General features: G+C 47.6%; 1 protein-coding gene across 1 annotated transcript in view; it reads right to left on the reverse strand.

Moving 5' to 3' along the window:
* The window catches only part of JPH2 (junctophilin 2), a 64,550-nt gene that overhangs the window by 13,126 nt on the left and 27,430 nt on the right, over positions 1 to 23,994 (reverse strand). Inside the window, exon 3 of the mRNA XM_030532760.1 lies at positions 7,787 to 7,905. Within this exon, the coding sequence (XP_030388620.1) occupies positions 7,787 to 7,905 (119 nt within the window). The remainder of the gene's footprint in view (positions 1 to 7,786; positions 7,906 to 23,994) is intronic.

A 23,994-nucleotide genomic window follows, 5' to 3' on the forward strand; every position in this document is an offset into this window, starting at 1 on the left:
GACCAAAGACAGCGACAAGCTCTAGAGTTTTAGATTCAGCAAATAGTCCAGGATGTCCTGCAACAAGGCCTCCTCAGGACGAACACGCTTATCCAAAGTCCAACGTGTGAAGCTCTTCCACTTGGCCACCTAGGTAGCCCTGGTGGAAGGCTTCCTGCTGCCCAGCAGGACTTGTTGGACCGCTGCAAAGCACTCTCGCGTGTCCATGCTTAGACACAGAGCAGCCACGCTGTCAGGTGCAGTGACACCAGGTTCGGGTGCAGCAGATTGCCATGGTTCTGGGATCGCAGATCCAGATGGAGAGGTAACTGCAATGGGTTGGCCACCGAAAGACTCAGCAGCCTGTCGAACCAGTGCTGGTGAGGCCACGTGGGGCAATGAGAATGACGCATGCTCTGTCTTGCTTCATCTTTAGCAGGACACTGTGGATAAACGGCACTGGTGGAAAAGTGTACATCAGTGCTCCCAACCACGGGATCAGGAAGGTGTCCAACAGGGAACCCTTGTCCCCGCCATACAGGGAGCAGAACACGTGGCACTTCCTGTTCTGCCTGGACACAAACTGGTCCACCTGGGAGTCCCCCATCGTCGGAAGATCAGGTTGACCACCTCTGGATGGAGTGACCACTCATGGTGAGAGGAGGTCCTGCTGAGGCGATCTGCCACGATTTTCCTGGTTTCCATGTACATGAGTGGCCACTAGATGGATGGCGTTCTACACAAAAAGGACCCAGAGGCTGAGCTCCACTTGACACAGGGCCTAGGACCTGGCACCGCCTTGCCTATTGATGTAATACATTGTGGCCATGTTGTCCATGAGGACCTGCACCACCTTGCCTTTCAGGTGGGACAAAAATGACTGATAGGTCTGGCGCACCATCTTGAGCTCCCTGACATTGATATGAAGAGCTAAGTCATGCTGCATCCAGCAACCTTCGGTGCTGAGCTCACCCAGGTGGGCTCCGCAGCCCAGATCTGATGCGTCCAAGACCAGGGTGAGTGACAGTGATGGGTACACAAAGGGAATCTCCCCGCAGCACTGACCTGGAGTCTAGCCCCAGTTCAAGAGCGAGAGGACACGGTCCAGCACAGTGACTGCTCAGTCGAGGGGGTGCCTGCTGGGAACATAGACCATTGCTAGCCACATTTGCAGGGATTGCAGATGAAGCCGGGCATGCCTGACCATGTACGTCCATGCTGCATGTGGCCCATCAGCTGCAGACAAGTGTGAGCCATGGTGATCGGATGTCTCCTCACTTGGGCAATGAGGTCCACCATGGCCTGAAAGTGTGTTTCCAGAAGGAAGGCCGTGATAAACTCTATGCACTGGACCAGCGTTAACGTGTGCTTTTCCATGTTTATCAACAGGCCCATGTCGCTGCAGGTGGAGAATACCAGATCGAGGCTTCTCTGCACCTGTCCCAGAGACCTGCCCTTGATGAACCAGTCATCAAGATACGGAAAGATCTGGACCCCCCGGCATCTGAGGTAAGCTGCTACTGGCACCACGCATTTCGTGAACACCCTGGGGGCTGAGGACAGGTCAAAGGGTAGCACCATGAACTGGAAGTGGCATCCTGCCACTATGAAATACAAGAACTGTCTGTGTCCTGGGAATATGGAGACATGGAAATAAGTGTCCTTTAAGTTGAGAATGGTGTACCAGTCCCCCAGATCCAGGGAGGGGATAATGCAGGCCAGGGAGACCATGTGGAACTTAAACTTCTTGAGAGACTTGAGGCCACGCAGGTCCAGGATGGGTCTGAGGCCCCAGTTTGGCCTTTGGGATTAGCAAGCATCGGGAGTAGAATCTTCTTTCTTCCATGTCCTGAGGAACCGCCTCCACAGCCCCCAACTGCAGGAGCTTGTCGACCTCCTGAACCGGGACTTGCTCACAAGAGGGATGCCTGAAGACGGACAGAGAATCAGGGGGTTGGGAAGGAGGGGTATCCACAAACTGCAGGGTATAGCCCCAAGCTACTATGTCCAGGACCCAGTGGTCCAAGGTAACTCGTAACCAGGCCAAGTGGTAGGGGGAAAGGTGGTTGAGGAAAGGATGGGCAGGATCCAGCCAGCTGACTAGGGAATTGCTCTTGAGTGCACCCTCAAAACAATCGTTTTTGGGCCTCCTCAGGTGCTTAGCAGGTCCGGGCTGGGCTGGTGAGAGAGAGGAGGAAGAGCGGCGATGGCTAAACCCGGTGTTCCTTCTCCTTGCATGCCCAACGAACGAAGGGTAGCCTTAGTGTCCTTCAATCCATGTAGCCTGGTGTCCATCTGATCAGAGAAGAGCCCAACGCCATCAAAGGGGAGGTCTTGAATTGAGGCCTGCATCTCCTGGAAAAAGACTGCCATTTGGAACTAGAAGTTGCATAGCATAACCACCACCAACGTGATAACCCTTGCTGCCGAGCTGCTGCAGTCTCTTCCTCTACCAGAGTACCAAACTCCTGAGCCTGACACCGAGGAAGGGAGTCCTGGAACTTCAGGAGGCTGTCCCAGAGGTTAAAATTGTATAGGCCCAGAAGGGCTTGATGGTTCGCCACCCAAAATTGTAAGCTTGCTGTTGAATAAATTTTTCTGCCAAATAAATCAAGTTTCTTGGCTTCTGTGTTCTTGGGGGTAGAGGTAGGGGGGGAATCTGCTTTTCCTTCTCGTTGGCTGCTGACACCATCAGTGAGCTTGGGGGAGGGTGGGTATACAAGCACTCGAAACCTTTGGCTGGTACAAAGTACTTTTTCTCAGACCATTTCGAGGTGGGTAGGATAGAGGATGGGGTCTGCCACAGAGCCTTAGCAATCTTGAGGACCCCATCATGTACAAATTGGGCAATCTGGGGGAGCATGGAGGCTGAGAGGACATTGAAAAAGGTGTCCTCCTGCTTTGCCATCTCCTGCACTTCTAGCCCCAAGTTTTCGGCCACCCACCTGAGAAGGGCTTGGTATTCTTTAAAGTCATCTGGGGAGCTGGCCCTGGAAGGTCCCACGACCGCCTCATCTGGAGAACAGGAGGCGGCCCTGGCCACCGATGGAGGTGCCGAGGGCTCGGCAGCCGCTGGAGAGGGAGGTTTGGGGGTGGGCACCGTATACTCCACATCAACCTCAGAGCGAGCTTCTGGCACTGGGCCTGGTGCCAGTGAAGCCGTCGATCTTCGCTCCAACACAGCCACTGATGCATGCTGCAAAGAAGGCATTGTCATCACCAGAACTCCCCAGGCTCCCCAATATGGCCAGTGTGTTGGCCACTGGCCTTGCTGCCACTGAGGTGCCGTGGACAGCAGAGCAGTTTCCGGTGCCCAATCCCATCATGGAGACTGAGGCAATGGGCTGAATTGGGTCTCTCTGCCAGAGGAATCACTCTCCAGCGACAAGGGAGGAGCCATCGACTCCTGGGTCTGTTTGCTGTTTGTGGCTACTGGTGAGTGCTGGTCACACAGAAGTGACTGGTTGTTATACTGGGGAGAATGGTCTCAGTACTGGGGAGAACTGGCGTTGGGGGGAATGGTGCCATGGAGACCGTAACACAAAGGGGAGCAGTCCCACGCTGCCGGCGACTGAGACCGACGTCTAGATGCGGATTGGCAAGAGGGCGAACTGTGCTTTCTCTGCACCTGGGTTTGGGATGACGACGGTGCAGGCAGGATGGTGGGTCCCATTCTGCTCACCAGAGTCAGTGACAGACCTTTAAGAGGGCTAAGAGCCCCAGATGCAGAGGCATGCTCATGTTGCTCTGGAGAAGGTTAGCAGACAGGCCTGGTCTCTCTACTGAATGACCCTGGGCCTTGTTGCTTGGCGCCAATGGCCGCTTCTTTGCCTTCTTTTCCAGCACCGGCGACAGCGAACGTTGCCAAGAGGAGCTGGGCGCTGGTGCCGAAGTATCCAGTGCGGCCTGCACAGAGTGCTCCGGAAGCCGAGCAGACAGCGGACTCCATTAGGAGAGCCCTGAGGTGAATGTCCCTCTCCTTCTGGGTATGAGGCCAAAAGTTCTTACAGATTCAGCAACGCTCCTTGATGTGTGATTCCCCTAAGCACTTAAGGCAGCTGTTGGGGAGGTCACTCACAGGCATAGGCCTGCCACAGACCAAGCAAGGCTTTAACCTGGGAGCTTGGGGCATGCCCCGCTTGGGGCGAAGTCCCCGCTGGGACCTTAACTATCAGCTAACTATGCACTTAACAACTACTTAACACCAACTACAATCAAACAAAGGCCTGAGGGGAAAGTCCAATGGGAGAAATCGCTAGCTCTAGACAAGCAAGAGAGCCACTCTGACTGACCACCATGGGCAGTAAGAAGGAACTGAGAGGGCATGGGCCGTCAGTGCCTGATAAATCGTGGCATGAGCATGGCACTCTAGAGGGCACTACAGCCGGTCCTTCAGGTACCCTAATGCAAAAATCTCCAATGATCGCGCACATGGGTGTGTGCACACCTAGAATTGAATCAACATGAGCAAGCATTTGAAGAACCACGGGATATGCCCCCAGGGATGCATGGTCAAGTGCAAAACCAGTGAGGACACAGTAACATAGGTGTAGCTTTGCTGTGGGGATGCTAACAGCCAGGCTAGGCTAATCTGGGTGCTGAGACTTGCATCCCAATCCCAAAGCTAACTCTGCAGTGAAAACGCACCGTTGGGAATGTAGCTGTGTAAGTCCAGGACTCCTATCACAAGAGCTGGGCAAATAATAGACTTTTCAGTTCACTGATAGTTCTGAAAAATCAGGACAAAAATTGTTTCAAGTCTACCCAAAAATGAAATTTTTGGAGTTTTCAGTGAAGCAAAAAGTTAAAAAAACAAAACCAAAAACAAAAACAAAAAAACATTTTTGCTTGAAAGAAATATTTTGGTTGACACAAAATGAAACATTTGGTTTCAAATCTGAGCAGGGCTTGTACCTTTTTGCATTTTAAAAAAGATAAGACAAAAATGTTGCAATAAAAAGTCATTTTGACCCCCCAACCTCAAAACATTTCAGTTTGAAAACACTGACATAAAAGGTTTTGACTTTTTCAAATTTTTTTCCATCTGAGCCAAACTGACAAAACCAACATGAATTTGCGAAACTTTTGCAAGCATTTTTTACCCAGCTCTACTTTGCACCCATAACAGAGTGGGAGGAATGCATCTACGATGAGACGTCACACTGCCAGATGTATGCAACCGGTCATGGCCTGAATCCAGAGGAGACAGCACTGTGAATAGAAATGACTGATGTGTCACATGATGAGAAGTCATGGCAGTTACTGCCATGGGTTGAAACCATGCAAAAGAAAATAAATGACATTTATTTTCTCTTTTGTGTACATGTGATTTCTGGGTCTTTATTTGATCCCCATAAACTCAAGTCTGCAGATAAACTGGAAGTTGTTGTATTATTTAAAAATCACGTACTTAAAATAAAACTCAGTGAAAGAGAGGAACATCCTGACATAAGAAAGATTGACATGAAGGAATTCCATTTGTATAACACTCAGGGGCGGCTGTAGACATTTCGCCGCCCCAAGCACAGCGGCATGCCGCGGGGGGCACTCTGCCGGTCGCCGGTCAGGTGGCTCCGGTGGACCTCCCGCAGGCGTGCCTGCGGACGGTCCGCTGGTCCCACAGCTCCACTGAAGCCACGGGACCAGCGGACCCTCTGCAGGCACGCCTGCGGGAGGTCCACTAGAGCTGCGGGACTAGCGGACCCTCCATAGGCATGCCGCCGAAGGCTGCCTGCCTGCCGCCCTTCCAGCGACCGGCAGAGCACTCCCCGCAGCATGCCACCCCAAGCACGCACTTGGCGTGCTGGGGCCTGGAGCCGCCCCTGATAACACTTGGTTGGAATTTGATTGCTAGTGGGCCAGATTCCCAGTTATGCTATGTTTACACCCTTTTAAACTGGCAGAGTGGTATAAAGGGATTTGAGTGTAAATGAAAATTCAGACCATTACAGTTTTGTTTACAGATACATGTTTTCCTGGTAGTGTTGTATCATTTTGCTTTTCTGTACTCCACTCTCTCAATAAAACATAATTTGCATTAAAAAGAGAGCAAAAGAAGGAAAACAGGAATTCTAATAAAATATTAGAAGATGCAAGAATCTGATGTGACTCTAAATTCAAAAGGCATTTAGCTGATTCAAGCATTTGAGGGGAGGCCATTTTGCAAAGGGTGCACAAATTACGTCATGGAATCACCACAGATGCAAAAAAATCTAAATATATACTTAAAAGAAAAACTCACACTGGGAATTCCAATTTCTTCTTACATGCATGCTATAAATACCTTGGTGTGTGCTGGGTGAATTGTGGAACCATAAGTGACAGCTGACAGTCTCATGCTAGGGTCAAATGAGCTATTGTTAACTGAAGCGTCACATGTTGGCTCACACACATGCCAATGTATGATGGTGCTTCCTAGCTTAAAGCCAGCTACAACAGAAATGACCATGCTTTGGGTACCCAGGAAGTCCTCCCACAGAGTGATGTATCTCAGCTATTATAGCCAGGGACAACAGACGTCTGCAGGGAATTTGGACAATATCTGTGGGGATTTTTCTCCTTCAACCTGTAGAATTTCTGTGTTGGAGAGGAGCAATTTTTCTTTCCTACTATGTGTCCTGTTTTCATGTTAATACCAGAGATCACTGTAACCCTCAAGGTATACAAATCAAAGGAGAAGTAAGCATCACAGCCTACTGGTTAATGAAGGGGGTTGGGTGTCTGGACACTTGAGTTCTATTCCCACCTCTACTACTGCTTTCCTGTATTATCTTAGGCAAATCACCTAACCTCTTTGTAAATTCAGGCACTGAGAGGTGGAGTGACTTGCTTGAGATAACAAAACAAGTCAGGAGAAAGATGTCAGAGTTAGGACCGCAAGTTGTCTGCACTAGCCACTAGATCTGCTCCCTCAGTCGACAAAGTCAGGTTTACAATACTTAAGAAGAATGCATTTCCAGTTGGCTGTAGTTAGGGAAAGTTCCTGGCATTTATGATCAGGTTCTAGTAGTAAACATCACATCTATTAACTCCCTAATGCTCCATCACCAGAAATAGCTGCCCAAGTATTTTCCTAACAGAATAATCTGCATCTGTGGTAAGAAATTAAATAGTAACTAACGATAATATTTTACAGTGTAGCTTTCTCACTGCATTTTACAGGCATTAATTAGCTAAACCTGAGAACCCTCCTGTCCAGTGTGGAGACACATGAAACTATGAATTCCTCTGGCAAAGCTGGACCACAAAAATCAAGGTAAAGCTCTTCAAAAGTGCAGACCTGCATACGAGAGAGATCACTTAATCATTGCCTGTTAGATTCACTCCCTCTGGGGTACCTGGCATTGGCCACTGTTGGTAGACAGATACTAGGCTAGATGGACCTTTGGTCTGACCCAGTATAGCCGTTCTTATGATGAACTGCTACAACCCCAATGTACAAGCAGTGGATTATGGGAACACAATTGGGATCCAGGCAAATCTGCAGCCAGCCCGGACCTATAGAAAGGGTGGCGGAAGATGGGGGGGGAGCACCAATTTATTTAATTCTTTATTTGCTTCTTTTCCTCCAAGTCATTTCTAGCTCTTGCTGACCTGGGAAGCAAAAAGCTTTTGGGAAAGTGTCTTGGGTCAGTATCACTGAGTAAACTGGCCAGCCCACATTGTACCAGTGGGCTGCGTTCGACTCACTGGGAAATCGCAAAACGCTCCTCTGCTCTTCTCAGCCTGTTTCTCTTGCCTTCTCCCGCTCCCTGATGATTGGGGCACAGCACCTGAGGTTTAAGTAGAAGCTGCTCCCCCAGCTTACCTGGCTGATAGAAGTCTGGAGATAGTTCCCTGGCCATAGTCCTGGCTACGCTCGATTCATTGTTAGCTGCCTGAGCTGCTTGCTCAGCTCCATCTGCCTTGGCTTTGGCATGGGAGGTCCTGTGAAGAAAACACCGTCATGACATTAAGTAACTCCTGAAGCTATGATCAGCCTGGCCCAAGCACATGTCATTGGCCACACAGAGAACACCGAAGAATTAAAAACCTGGCACCTCATTTCCCAATAATCCCTTTGACAAGTGGGCAGAAGGAGCAGTGAAAAGTTTAGCCTATTCACCTGCCAACTAGTCATTTTCCTAGGATGTTTATTGCCACCCCTGCTGCCATAGACCTGGGCACCATTATGTAGTTAAAAACAGACATGATTATTACCATCAACAGGTGGCAAACCAGCACTGCACTAAGCTAACCCCACCTGCCAGCAAACAGAAGCCACTGAATGGAAATGAAAATCCACAGCCTATGGACAGCCAAGCAAAACGGGACAGACTGGCAAATAAGTTAAGTGCACAACTGCTCAAGCATAGTGTGTGTCCACGTGCACACCTAGCTGTGCATAAGAATAAGGTAACTGTGTTTGCAAATGTGCCTAATTAGCCAGTAATTGTGCTAACAAACGGCACAGCTCTATTGCTTGGCTACCACACCTTCAACCTTGGGGACTTGGAGCAGGAGTGCCCCAGCCAATCACACCTGCTGTAGTGGGACACGGAAGGAAAGGCCCCTCCGAGATGTGGCATCCTTGCATTCTGCAGGATGGGATTCTGTTTCCATAGCCAGGGAACACCAAGGAACACTTCTTTCCCCCACCTTTTGTCAGTTGGTTTGTATTTAAAATGGTAAGTTCTTGGGGCAGGGACCATGCGTCTTGCACAGTTTGGGCATTTCTACAATGTACATGACAACAACATTATGGCCTAAGGGCCAACTGCAGCCTCAAAAGTCTTGAGTGTGGTACACAGACAGCTTCATCTTTCCTGCATAGGAGCAGGCTATGGAACCGTAGATCCCCACATACAACAGTGGGCAAAGCTAGGCAAGTTCTGTCCTGAATGCCTCTCAAGTGACCATAAAAGAAACAAGAGTCCAGTCTTTCAGGCAGATTCCCCTATCCATACCAACCTCCAGAGCTGCAATTGTAATATGAAAACCACCAGCAGTGGCACAGATGTCTCCTCTTTCATACCTTGGCTTCTTGAGTCCTGTAGAGAAACATCTCCTGCTTGCTTCATAAGGCTGACTAAGTTATCTGTCTGTCTGTGAGATTGCTAAGATACCTAGCATTTTGGTCCCTATGATCTTCACATGAGAAGTTAAGCTAGCTTTGGAGCAAAGATGCCTGTTTAGTATGAATAGGGTGACCAGATGTCCCGATAAAATCAGGATCGTCCAGATATTTAGGCATTTGTCCCGATATTTCGCACTGTTTTTTGGGTTTTTTTCTTCTCCGCCGAATACCACCCTGTGTGTCCCAATATTTCCTTCCTCTCATCTGGTCACCTTAAGTATGAAGCAGGGCTGCCGGGGGGGGGGGGGGGGAAGGGCGGGGAGGGGATGACAAATGGGGGCAATTTGACCCAGGACCTGGGCCCCACAGGGGCTCCCACGAGAATATAATATTCTATAGTTTTGCAACTTTTTTTATGGAAGGGCCCCCCCAAATTGCTTTGCCCCAGGCCCCCTGAATCCTCTGGGCAGCCCAGATATGAAGCTGACTTCAACAATGAAATTGAGCCTTCAGAACAGAAGAGACCAATTCTGTGCACAAACAAGCCACCCTGTTCCATCCAAGGCTAAGAATACTTGTTTTCCTAACACTGTCAAGAAGACCAGATTTTCAGCAGCTTCCAGAATCACATCAATCCATATTTGTGGACATGTAAATGTGCATATACAAAACTACACACATTTGTATAAATAAGGACAGTTAGATGTATGATTATTGATCTGTATGTGTAAACACGAATACTATTAATTACAAGCATTAATTCAGCTTTGCAATAATCTGTGAGCTAGCTAAGTGACACACAGTGATCCTTTTCCCCACACTGATACACAGACCCCGTTGGGGTGAAATACAGATGCTGTTTGATGGCACACAATGGTAGAGCAACGTCTTAGAACTGGAACTGAGGAAAGATACTGTATTCCATTGAGACTGCAAAGGGAATTTTAGATAGAATGTAATCACCAGAGCTTCAGTTTAGCCAGGACCCCAGGATTAATTCTCTTTCACCAAATACCCACTTACATATGTGTGAGGGGGGAGGGTTTTGGCGCACACAAATATTGCAGGTGCAATAAAAGAGGCTGCTCAAATTTTGCCCCCAAGTTTCTTTACGATGAAAAGCGAGAGAAACTTCCATGATTCTTGGTTGCAAAGATTATGGAAAAGAATTAAATGGCTAGCATGTTCCCAAATCTTCATGCTCAGCAATGCTGTAAAATGCTGTGAACTAGAAGGGCATTCTGACTGTTAACATGCAAATAACCACAATATACATCCCCCCTATGCTTCAGAATTTCTATATCTGGAATCATCTCCCTTTATGTTGGAAACAGGAGTCGTCCTATTGTTTACATTTACCATCGTCTTCCTTCTTAGCTTGCAAGCTGAGCTCTCTCAGATAGTTTTCTACAATTTTTGTTTTTCTGTCCAAAATTATTAAGAGCTCCTGAAACATCCAGAGACACTAGCTGATGAGACAGAAGTCTGCAATTTTAAACCTCGACTGCATGCAGGAGATCACGGGAAGCTGTAAACAGAGAAAGTGTCTCCTTTTTTGGTAGCATATAATCAGTGTGATTAATTCCACTACAATCTGGGGAGGGCCTGGTGGCATATTTATGTGCTTTTCGTGCCTGGGGAATCAGGGTGGATTCACAGCGCTCAGCGCAGAGCCTGAAAGCAGCCTTCACCTTGCAGAGAGGTGCTCCTTTTAACTCTCCAAAGCAATGCTCCGGGAAAGAGTGCAGCTTGACAAACATTGACAGTGCCGCTCTTCCACTTGGATCCCAGAAGGGGCAATCCAAACAGGAGTCAGCCTATTGCTTACATTTACCCATCATCTTCCTTCTAGCTTGCAAGCTGAGCGGTCTCGGATAGCATTCTACAATTTTTGTTTTTCTGTTCAAAATTACTTCTTGCACTTGTATCCTGGAGGGGGCAATCCAGAGAAAGAAGCCCAGGCTTTAGCTACTAAATTAGGGTGGGAATCTCAGAACTTGCCCTACAGTGTCTGAGGACATTGTCTGCCCCATTGATCAAGGGGTTGAAGTTGCATGCTTGGGGCTAGAATGGGCCACCTTTGTGTGCGCTGGTGAGTGCTTGTTCCCTTGTAGTCCCATTGAAGAGGATGGGCCAGATCCTCTGTTCCTCCAGCCCAGGGACAGAGGGGCTTTAAGCCACCATTGCAACTTCTGCATTCCTGAGCTTCTCGTGGCCCTTATTTTAAGTCAGAGCTGCCACATGGCCACCCTAACTTATATTCATCATGCTGTGGCCATGTCCCCTTCTTCACACAACACACCCTCTATGCTTGGGGACTGTGAGAGAGGCAGTGTAGAGCCATTATGAGATACCCTGATCCCCAGAGGCCATCTCTGCTAGGTTTACTGCCGGTAGAGTGGCATGAAGAGGCTGGAGCAGAGCACAGTGGGACCTCTTGTGGGAGCATGTGCTTGACATGGCCGGAAAGGGCTGCACAAACCCAGCCCTTGTTGTGGTATCTGGCTCCTAAACCAAAGCCTAGGGTTTGTGAAGAATGGGGTATTGGGATGTTCAGTAGCAGAATATCCAAGGAAGAGACATATGATAGAATAAGAAACATTCTCAGACTGGGAGACATCAGGCAGGCACATTCCTATTTGCAACCACCTCAACTCGCCATTCTGAGGGCTAAATTGGATGGAGGGTCACCTCCCTATCATCAGTAGCCTGCTTGCCTTTAGTATATTGCAGTATGGGCTAACATGATAGTGGGGCTTCACTTTAAGATGATTAACTTGAATGGACTTTTAGGGAACTAAAACTAGGAACCAGCTCTGGATATACTAGGGCTTGTCTACCCAGGGACATTGAGGATAATTAATCCAAATTAATTAAAGATCTGATTTTGAAGTGAATTAGTTAAACTGCATTAAAACCCTGTGTGAACACCCTCATCTAAAATTAGAGTAGCCTTAATTCAGTGTAGTTTAATTCACTTCCAAAGTGAATTATGCTAAATCGAATTAAGGCCACTTTCATTCTGAATAACTGCATCCACATAGGCATTCAATGCAGTTTAACAAATCCATTTCAAATTCACACTGTTAGTTAATTCAGGTTTATTTTCCTGGATGTCCCTGTGTAGACATGATCTCAGTATCTCCCTGCAGGGCAAAGAGGAAGTGATTTGTCATGTGAGGAGACACCGTCTCTCTTATCCCCTTTCTAGAGTTTGCAAATTGATAAGGCCTGAGACACAGTTGCCATCAGTCATGTCACATACTGATTTATGGTGAGGCGTGGAAGGTCAGAACTTTCAGAGCTCCTGTCTCGCTCAGGCTTGGTCAGCACAAACACCCCAAGTGGGACATTGCATGGCTCAGTTATTACAACAAGCTACTCAAGCAGAGGATGGTGAGGGACTGGGAGCGGGTGCATACGGCTCTCTAGGGGGCACCTGGTGCCACGTTGATACCCAGAAAGTAGGCTTCCCTACTCACTGGTGCGTGAGGAATGCACATGCTAACATGTTAGCAACAGCCAGTGCAGATACCCCAGCTCATTCCTTAATGCACCAGGATGAAACACAGCTGCGGCATGGCCTGGGGAGTTACACCAGACAAGACAACTCCTGATTACGCTAATCCTGTGGCAGTCCCGGTTTGGTACACAGAGGCTTCCCTTCCTCCTAACAGGCTGCTGTATCTTGTGCTTATCAGGCGGCTGCGTAGGGCTCTAGCGATGGGACAAGCAGGCTGCTTCCTCTGAAGTAATACAGTTCCTACAGGCCAAGACCCAGGCCAGGCAAGAACAGTACAATAAAGGTAGCCTGAACCTGGTGCAATGATCCTGTCAGTCCTCCCAAGCTGAGCACAGCTGGGCTGAATTCAGTGCTTGGATGAGGAAAACTGCCTGGCCTGGCGATGGTGATCCAGACCTAACCCTAGCATAAGCGGGTGCAACTCCTTTGAAGTCAGTGGAGCAACTCTGGAGTTACACTGGCGTGAGAGCAGAGCCTAGCTCCTTCCTTGAAGGGAACAGTACAGGAGTTTATGTCTGGAAAAGGAGGCGAGCACACTACCCAGCTGAAAGGGCAGCAGGTCTGTAGCTCAGCAGGCTGTAGTCGCCTCACTGGGGTGCGGGTGGGGCCAATCCTGACCTCGGTTATTGCAGACGATGGAGTGAATCTGGATTCTCAGCACTGTAACTGGTGATCTGCCCCCTCCCGGCACATAGTCTGAGTTTGGGGTCCTCCAGGTGCTGCGTGAGTAAGAGATATTGTTATGCTGGTGGTGGATTCCCCTTGCTTTGCGAGGCTGGCCTTTGCCTCACTCCCACTGATGTAGCATTTTCCTGCAATTCTTCTAACACCATGAACAGCTGCACAATGCTCTGGAGCTATGGCTTAGAAACTGGCATCTTACTCGCATCACGTGTTGAGATCTGCCAGGTGCTGGGAGCCTGAGCAGCTGAGTCAGTTCTCAAACCTGTGCCTATGCAACTCAAACAAACTCTCTTCCCCATGGGCATTTGTCCACCGCTTCTATGTCTGATTACCCCACACAGACATCAGGACCCTGCTCCCACGTTAAGATGCTGGCTCCCTGGGCTTGTGTGCGACCCTGATTTAGATAATTTATTATAGCACAGGTTCTGTGATTAGTGCCTGGGTTTTGCAGACCTTGATGGGCTTTGGAGATAAATACGTTGCATTCAGCTTCCACCGACAATGTGCTCATAGCCAGGTGCTACTGGGACTGTAGCAGCCAGGAAGGTATGAGTGGAGATTGCCACTGTCCATTACCATCTGAAGGGGACCGCTATGAATTTATTAACATGCTGGACTGGTGGCTGGGGTGGGGAGAAAAGGCACAACTCTACAGCAGAGGAGCTTGTATTCAGCCAGCTGCACTAGGATAGGGACAGGCATGCAATCCTAGTGTTTGTTGGCCATTCAAATGCTGGTTAGTGATTCTGAATAATAACAAAACGTAGCTCTTACAGAGCCCTTTCAAAATGATTCATAATTTGTATTACCATAACACCCAGGAGCCCCAGGCATGAACAGGCCCCTATCGCGCTAGGTGCTGTACAAACAGAACAAAAAGATGGTCCCTGTCCCAGAGAGCTTCCAATCTAGATATAAGACAAGACGCAACAAGTGGACAGACAGAGAGACAGGAAAGCACCAGGAAACGACAAGACAATACTGCTAACTCAGCATGACAGGCATGGACTCAGCACACCAGCCACCTAACCATCTCTATGTTTTTTATAGGCATCACAGCCAAGGAGAGTTTTAAGGAGGGATTTGAAGGAGGACAAAGAAATAGCTTTTCAGCTATAGACCTCAAAGTGCTTAAGATCCAGCAATTTCCCCCAAGCATGCTAGAGCTGGTAAAAAACAGGAACACTTTCTGCAAAAAAATTTAGAAATTTGAATTTTTTCATCCAGCTCTTTAGCTGGTCAGAAACAGAGTGAATTTTTCCTGAAAAAAGTGACGTTTTTCTACCAGCTCTACGCAAACATCTAGTGCCACAGCAGGGAGCAATTCACGGGGCAGACAAGCAGGGCAGAATATTTGCATGGGAAAGAAGGTGCTGCAGGGACTGGCACCTTTGAAAATTCCACTCTAAACTTACCAGCGGCAGAAGTCAATAGCTCTTCTTCAGAACAGAACTACACAATACACAATCCAAATCTAATGTAACAGTAAATGGAAAGGAAGAAAAGGGCCCCCTAAAAATCATGATGGAACTCTCTGTCCCACTTAGGAAGACAGTGATCGAGGAATGCGCCCCTGGGGACAGCCAGCAGCAACCTACATATTAGGGAACACAGACTTCAGGTTGTTGCAGTGGAGAAGGTCTCTTCCTAATTCCAGCTCCCCAGTCGGCACAGTTAAAAATAGCTTGCATGAATTCTTTGGAAGGGGAGCACTCGTCTAAAGCAGAGGTCAGGAGGAGATGTGCATGTGATGCATGCTGTACACTGCCCATTGCCTCTGGAGTGCATTGCCCTGTATTTTAGTCCCCCTTTATGGTGCTTTGGGGAGCTGGCATCCTACTATTGATCCAGAATTACGCTTTCCTATATAGTGATGCTTTTTGCTGCTCTTGAGCCCTCAGCACGGCTTACGATTTAGCTAGCACTCCATTTGAGAGAGGAGAAAAAGCTCTAATGCTGTAATAGTTTTTGTACAAGCGCAGGGATCTCTTTTCTGGCTGACTCCCAGTAGCACTGTTGCCCAATCAATTCCTCTGAGGGTATCGGAGCTGAAGTTGAGCCCGATCACTTACAGGTGAGCCCATAAGCCAAGCCAATAAACCCATTCTTGTGTTTTGCGCATCCACATTTTGTTGGACTGTAGATGAGATTGGAATGAGTAGAGAATCCTGCAAATGCCAGAGACAGCCCGAGAGCCACTTACAACCTACAGGTGCTGAGTTGACCTTGTAGCCAGAAATAGTGGAATAACTCAGATGCCTGCCCCAACTATTTTACGTTCGGTGGGGAGAGTTATTCTGCGCATAGTATAGGAAGTACAGCCCCATTCAGCACAGCTCTTACCACTCAGTGTTTTGCCTTATCAGACTGATTCAGAGACCTCCATCAGGAATGATCAATTGAGCCCCTTTTCCCTGATCATTCCAAATAGCACTGGTTCAAAAAATGTGACATGAATTTTCACTAATTAACATGTTAAATGAAAGGCAACTTGGCTTCTCTGATCAGCCCTGTTTGTTCTATTGTTACAGTCTATTCTCGACACGCACCTGCCCCGTTTGTTTCATCAGCTTGTTGTGTCCTGTTTCGTAAGCTCTCTGGGGCAGGACTGTCTTCTTAGTTACTAGTTTGTATGGTGCCTAGCACAATGGGACCCTGGTCCTCTCTGGGATTCCTAAGTGCTACCGTAATACAAACAATAATATGAATGCCTGTATATTACATGCATTAATTTGACAGGTCAGATAACCCTACATATCATGAATGTAACAGTTGCAAGTCCAAACTCGATAACTGTATATACAAATGGCTGATTATGTTCATTTTGAGTGTACATGCAAAATCAGGTACTTGAACAATCACTCTAACTTCACCTGCAAAGTGCACATCTAACTCTTCTGAAAGTCTGGGTCTTGATGGCTGCTGTCCATTTAATCAATAAATGCCACATTTGGTACATTGCAGTAGTAGCGTACAGGGGGTGGGAAAGATATTGTATATTTCAAATATCAAGACTATTGCATTTTGTCCTTCCTGGGAAATTTAAGATATAATAATTTGGCTCAGTGATAACATTTACAACACTGAAAAAAACTGGGAACATTCTATGCACATTTTTGCCGCAGGGAAAATCAGAACTTTCATGTTGGTACCAGAAAGGTGTCAACTCTTGGGGAAGTGAGAGAGGAGGGTCGATATGTGTAAAGTACAGATGCTTTTGACTGCTTCTCCATTTTCAGCTCTATGCATGGAGCCTTCTCTTCTCATGTGTTAAGCCTACCTCTGTTGCCTTACATCACTGATCTACTGTAACATTCTGCTCTATCTCCTCCCCTTTAGTCATCTCTTGTTCTTCTTCCCCTGCCCATACATCTATTCAGATTTGTCCCATCATCTCCGTCTCCCACTATACAAACAGAATGACTGCTCTAGAGGCTAGATCAGTGGTTCCCAAAGAAGGGGTGCAGCTTGTTCAGGGTAAGCCCGTGGCAGGCCGGGCCAGTTTGTTTATCTGCCGCATATGCAGGTTCGGCCAATCACAGCTTCCAGTGGCCACAGTTTGCTGTTCTCGGCCAATGGGAGCTGCAGGAAGTGGCGCAGGCTGAGGGACGTGCTGGCCACCACTTCCCGCAGACCCCATTGGCCTGGAGCGGTGAACCGCGGCCACTGGGAGCTGCAATCAGCCGAACCTGCGGACGCAGCAGGTAAACAAACTGACCCAGCCCGCCAGGGGCTTTCCCGGAACAAGCTGAGCCCCTAGTTTGGGAACCACTGGGCTAGATGGTGGCCTCACTATCTGCTCACCCTTTGCATATCAACCTTGTGTGTTTCATATCCATCTAATTTAGACTGTAAGCTCCTTAGGGCAAGGTTTTTGCTGATAGTTGTTAATGCTCATGCACACCAAGGTGCTGTGTAAGTATTAAATACAGTACAAGCTAGCAACTATTTAATGCAGGAAATATACTTACTATTCTACAGCCTACCACTGTATTTTAAAAAAAGATAAAAAGAATAACCTTGAAATTACTTTGATTTCCAATATCATTTCTCAAACAACCCATTTGTAAGATGCACTGGGATTTTCACTCAGTTGTACCAGCACTCAGCTACTGAAGTGATTGGCACTGTTTAAATACCTATACTAGCTAACCAGTACCTTCTCGCCTTCCTTCTGGCACAAAGGGTAATGCCCAGACCATCTTCTTTTTGGAAAAAGCATTACTTTTTAGGGAATGTTTCAGAAGCAAGGAACTGTTGTCAAAGTTCACTGAAATTTACCAAGCTCAGCGAGCATTAGTCTTTATGATTACCTGGTGAATTTTTAAAATACTGAAATGTTATCCTCAGCCCTAAATAGCTCAAAATCATTTGTATCCTTCAGTGAATGACACTTCCCCACAGAACAGTTAAAGCGATATTAATCCTACAGCAGACGAATAGGCAGCTATCTTCATCAAGACATCTACCAAAGGATCCCCATTCTGAGCAAGGGAAACTGGTTAGCTAAACATTCTAAGGTTTTCTAATTCTCAGTATTGTTTTCTTGATGCTTCATTGATATACCATGTTCTTTAATGCTGCAGCTCGGGCAGCCATTGACCCAGATGAGGGGCCAACATGAGCAACTGTCTGGGAGTCAGCTGTCCTTCTCTTTCATGTGGAGATGCCGCTAATGCAGATTGCAAGTCCCAACACGCAGTGCCCAGAGGCAGCTCAGGATGGAACGCTGCCTACTGGGACTTGCAGTCTCCATAGGCCACACATATCAGAGATAAAGCAGGCTGTATTAAACAAGTACATGGGCCTCGTTTGCCCTGCAAGAGCGGAGGGCCTCAGAGATATCAGTGTAAGGAATGTAACAAATGCTTTAACTCTTACTGCTGTCATCTCCGGCTCCAGGAAGAACACAGAGCCCCAAACTAGAGTTTCAGCTGATGAAAAGCTTTTCCATTCACCCTCTAACCTGGCTGGAAAGTACGTCATGCCAAAGTCAGTGCAGTTCTCTGCAGACAGAAGGGTAGATTCAATTTCTCACTATTAGCTGCTGCACTTCCTTTCGCCCGATTTCTTGGCCTGCTCCCAGGCTTTTGTCTGCTGCTTTGCCTATTAGCAGGAGGGTGAGCATGAGTATATAACTTCTTCCAATCAGAGTGCACAGCCCAGCAACCCTACGATAACAAATCACTCTGTGCAGCCCAGTGCCTGTGATCAGCCCCACAGTAATACGCCAAGGCACACTGCCCTCATGCTGTGAACAATCACTGCAAATGCTAATGATTTAGATTTATAAATTACATAAAAAGGTGCTTATTTCATGCTCTGGACACCCCTTTTATAATTAATTTTCACAGTAAGATCCAACGGGAGGATGCAGTCCACTTACAAATACATCAAAGACAATAAAGCAAAACCCCTTTACAGAAGTCACAGCAATCAAGCTCTTTCAATCTTCAGCCCACTCCCTCCTTGGGATGCATTTGGGCCTAACAGCTTGCACCTTGGGTTGACAAATGTGGACTATTCCATATCAAATGCACACACACATGTGTGTGAAGGGGGGTGGAGGAAATCAATTTCAAAATCAAGGATCCAGAAGCCTCCTCTTGTTTATTTCAAGTGCAGTCTGACCAGGGAGAAAAGTGGGGTCACAGGACTAAATATAGATTCTATGAATGATGAAGGGAACAAATTTCTCAGTGGTACCAAGATTAAATATGTTGCATTAATTAGTAAAGGTATGTTTTTCTGACTGACAGCCCTGCAAAATACTGGAGCTTATCAGGAATGGATATTTTTTCCCCCCCGAGGAAAATGTTGATTTTTCATAAAAAACAAAAACAAAACCCACATATTGTTCGGTTTTTGGCAACCGTAAACCAAAAATATTTTTGGCTTAAAACTGTGAAAAACCAAAATATTTTCAGTACGGGTTTTTTCTATTTTCCAACAAACAGAAAAAACTGGAAATTTTCAAAGATAACAAAAATGTTCCATTAAAGCAAAAAGGCAATTATTCATTGCAAATAAGCTTTGACAAATTTTTCTACCAGCCCTTTTGGCCTCAAGAGTCAAAACTCACAGATTTTAAGTCCAGAAGGGACCATTATGATCGTCTAAGTCCGACCTTCTGCATAACACAGAATGTGGAATTTCATGCAGTTCTGGGTTATCTCCCTCACGGTATCACCACCAGTCAGAAAGGTTGTGCAGTAAATATAGCCCCTCACTGACACCTCTGCCCCCCATTCTCTTTCGTGGGTTTTCCCAAGTGTCGCTGATTGAAACCCAGTACATGATTCTGTTGATGGTGCACACGAAGGAATAGAATCCAGCTCCCTGTTTGTGTGTGGAGGCTCGGCAGAGCCAACTGGAATAAAAAAGGAAAAATCTCATGTTTGTCAGAAGCACAGTGGCTTTGGCTCTGCATACACACATAGTAGTTCTGTTGCTCAAGAAGCTGACATTTTTACAGTCACTTTTCAGAGTCAAGCTGCATTTGGATTTTCCCGTATTTTTCCCCTTGAGATGGGAGATCTGGAAAACTGATGGCTGTGTGCAAATGCCTTTGGAAGATGAAATCCTTCTCAGTTTAAAAATGTGCTAGGTCAAAAATATCTCAACACCTGTGGCTTTGATTCTACAGAAGCAGCAGCTAGTCTGTGTTTTAGATGAAAACTCAGTTCTGAAGAGGGCAATTTGTCTCAAGTGTCTTATTTACATGCATTTCTCTGGCGTTCATGACTATAGTATCTTCTCACATATCAAACAGTAATGAATGAAGCCTCACACAACCACTGTATTATCAGCCCCATTTTACACATGGGAAAACTGAGGCACACAGGAAGTATGCAGCAGACCTATCAGTAGAACCCAGTTCTCTTGACCACCAATCCTGTACCCTAACCCCAAGACCATCTGTCCTGCTCACAGTGTAGGTGCATTGGAAAGAATGGTTAGGTTAACTCAAATTCTACCCTTTTATTCCCAGAATAACTATCCATGAAAATAACCAAAGGGAATCTCACTTCTCTGCTAGGTTACTAAAGGAAAAGGAGAACAGGTGAGAGCAGCAAGGACTTTTTGTTATTGCTTTTCCTTAGTATTAAAAGGCAAGCAGTGTCATTCCAGGATGACCTCTAGGAGAACCCAGTTGGAGGAGAAGCCTCACTGACATGATGAACCTGCAGTAGACTACAAGAGATTCAGTGGAAATGGTTCTACAGGCTCTGGGCTACAATGGTGATTAAGGGAGGTAGGCTAAATGCTGTGGGGATCTATTCCTTTTAGAGAAGGATTTGTTCTAGCCAATAACTGTGCTACCCAACTGTTACTATTGAGAGGAGCAGGGGAATCTCATGTGTAGCATTGAAGAGCCCAGTTGAACAGAGAAGGGAAGGGATGGGATGGGATAGGAAGATATGACACTGGGTCTTCCCTTTCAGAACACACCCACCCACATCAAATGTCTGAAATCAGAGGAGCCTGGAGACCTCAACTTCCTTCCCATTAAAGATCTCCTATGAATATTTACTACTGCCACCAAGAGCAATGAACCCCATACACTGGGAGTCAGGACTGTGCTCATTAGGCACCAGGGAGGCAAAGTCTGGGAGCCCTGGGATGAGCACTCAGAAACTGTTGACATAAATGGGAAGAGTTTTAGCTGCACCAATGGCAAAATATCACCCAGCCAAACTGCAAGGAACAAAGTCCCCTTCAGCTACAGTCAGGTGCATAATGTTGACCCCCTACCCATGTTAGAGAACCTGCCTACAGTCAGCTTAAGCTAGTGGTGTAGAATAGCAGCAAACACACCAGTAACCACACTCCCCACACCAGGCAAACATACTTTCTGCACAAACAGTACTAGTGCACCAGCTGAAGATTATATGCACCTGCAGAGTCCACAAGCCAGGTGAATGTGATTTCCTTAAAGGGGCTGCTCTCCATTCACCAGGCTCCCTGCGGCATCATTTACCACACACCTGGAAGGGAGTTAGAGTCATGCAGCCACCCTTCCTTCCAGCCCTGAATCAGAGGCATTCTACAGGCGAGATCATAGCTAGATCAACTATCTGAGAGCAACTGGCTCCTTCTAGAAACACTGCAGTCCCTTATGGCCAGACTGTTAAAGGCATTGAGCTGCCTAAAGATACAGACAGGCATCTGGTGGGATTTACAAGCGTGCCTAGGTGCCCAACTCCCATCCATTTCAATGGGAATTAGGCACCTCGGTGCTTTAGAAAATCCCACTGGGCACCTATTGGTGCCTAAATACCTTTAAACTCTGCATCCTTATCAATACAAGCGAGAGTTAAAAAGGAGAATAGAAATCCATGATGGTCTCAGTCAGGGCCGGCTCTAGGTTTTTTGCCACCCCAAGCAAAAAAAATTTTCACTGCCCCCACCCCAGCCCTGGGCCCCCCCCCACATCCCCTGCCGCCTCAGCCCTGGGTTTTCTCTCCCCCCCACCTGCACCCCTTGCCGCCCCAGTCTTGGGCTCCACCCCCCAGTGCTGACTCTGCCTGCTCCCCCCTTGCCTCCAGCTGGTCTGGTGCTGGCAGGGTCAGGGTAAGCAGCGGGGCTCCCGGGTCCCTTCAGCCTAGGGTCCCACATGGCAGTGGCCCACCCTCTATGGCCCTGCTGCTTCTGGCCGCCCTGCTGCAGTTCCTAGGTGGCTTGGGACGCTTCACTCAGCCCTGGCTGCGATGCTGGGGGACTGCCGCCCTGCGGCACCTGCAGACGGCTCCGTGTGCCCCACAGGGCTGCCCCCAGCCTGAGTGTCCCACGCTTGGAGCCTGCCTAGCCCAGCCACAAGGTGCAGGCGCTGCTCCCCCACGGTGTGAACCGCAGCAGCCCCAGCGTGCCCCCCATGCACGACACGCTGCTGCTGCCAGGGCCAGCTCTAGGCTTTTGCTATCAGAAGCAAAAAAATAAAATAAAAATAACGGTGTCCGGAATGTCACCCCTAAAAATGTGCTGCCCCAAGCACATGCTTGGTTTGCTGGTGCCTAGAGCCAGCCCTGGTCTCAGTCCCTCCTTACAAAACCAGATTCAAAAGAAAAAAGCAGATGCTACTGTAACCTTACTAAAACATTCTGCCCTTCTTCAGAGCCATACCAAAGAACTCTTCGGTAATGTCTAGGAAACTGCACTCAGTTGAGAGAGAGAAATGTGGCCTGGGAGAGAAACACTGCTGACGTCTAAGCTCATCTTTGACACCGAATCCTTCTGACACCTGTGGACGCAGTCTCCCCAGGGATACTGACATTTCCTTCACAGTGAGGGGATGAGGAGAGAACCGTTGAAGTTTCTACAGTGCTTTGACACACACGGAGCATTTCATAAGGCCTCAGTGTTGGTGTCTGGGAGCAGTACTGCAGAATACCAAAGTATTTCTTGTACATTTTTCTTTAAGAAACACAAGCTTCTTCTGATTTAACTTTCAGCATTTTTGTAGTGACAACTGCCCTGCGCCATCTCTGCAAACACAAGAATTGTTTCCCTGGGGTTCTTGGCTAGGTGAAGGGTCACACTCTTTGGTTAAAAAAAAAAGAAAAAAGCCCAAACCAGCCTCTATAATTCAGGCTCATGAAGCTCAAGTGGCCAGCTGAGTAGCTCCAGGACATGAACTGTATGATAAGGGCCACTAGATTGCTGATCTGCCACATTGGGGGAGTAGAATTGGGTAGAGAGTTCAACAGATCCTGTTGAAATATTCCTCCTTCTCTAGTAATCCCGAATGACGCGACCAAACCTTAACTCACGATGGCCTTGCATGTTCTTTTGCCAAGTAGATTTGAGGCAAACTGTGGCCCAGACTCTAGGAGAAATGTCACTTCAGAGAGGGGAGACAGAAAAGGTAGACGTGAGAGGAAGCACCAGAGAAAAGCAGCCCAGCAGCACGTACTGCCTAGTGATGCAGCCTGCGCTGTCCCAATGCCAGTAAGGTTGACCTCAGCAGAGAGTGTGACATTCACATCCATTCAACAACACAACAGCCTGGAAAAACAGAGGCAGGAGCTTTCTGCAGCCATCACACATGAGAGGGAAGGCCTGCACTCACCCCAGCCAACACGGCTAATGTCTCAGCAGCACCAGAAAATTTCAGACCACACCATCCATGTGTGCATCAGTACCATTCTCCCACTCCCCGAGAGCTAAGTCCAATGTGTCTCAACGCCAGGTCTGACACAGGCGGTGACAGGACAGGCTTCCCCTGCCCTACTCCCCACCAGTGTTCTTCATCCCTGGCCAGGAGGAACAACCTCTAAGGGTGAGGAAGGGGCTGAATCTCCCTGGCCTATTCAGTGCTTGGCCTCTCTGCTGAGCTTTCTAAAGAAGGGACCAATTACTACAGATAGCTGTCCAGGAAGTGGTGGAAAATGTTTCTTCAATACACATCAGAGCTCATCAGATCACATTCTTCTATGTCAAAACATGCAAGGTGGCCTGGCTACTCCACCCATGACCATCACAGCCATTCTTGTTTCCCAGCTCCTGTGACAAAACCAATGAGCTGATGCCTCCAGGCGTTCCCATGCTTGGCACCAGGTTCCGTCCATGCTAGCAGGCTAATGGACTTTCCGCATGTTTTGCGGACAGACCCATTTTATGTGCATACATGAGTCAGCCTGGAAAGGAAGTTATGGTATGTGAGACTCTGAGGCAAGGACAGCAAACAGGAGTGTGGAAATGCTCTTTTTCCAAAGCACTGTGAACTTCAATAACTACAAAAAGCCCCTGA

The sequence above is a fragment of the Gopherus evgoodei genome, chromosome 14 (genome assembly GCF_007399415.2).
Source record: "Gopherus evgoodei ecotype Sinaloan lineage chromosome 14, rGopEvg1_v1.p, whole genome shotgun sequence".
Taxonomy (NCBI): Eukaryota; Metazoa; Chordata; order Testudines; family Testudinidae; genus Gopherus; species Gopherus evgoodei.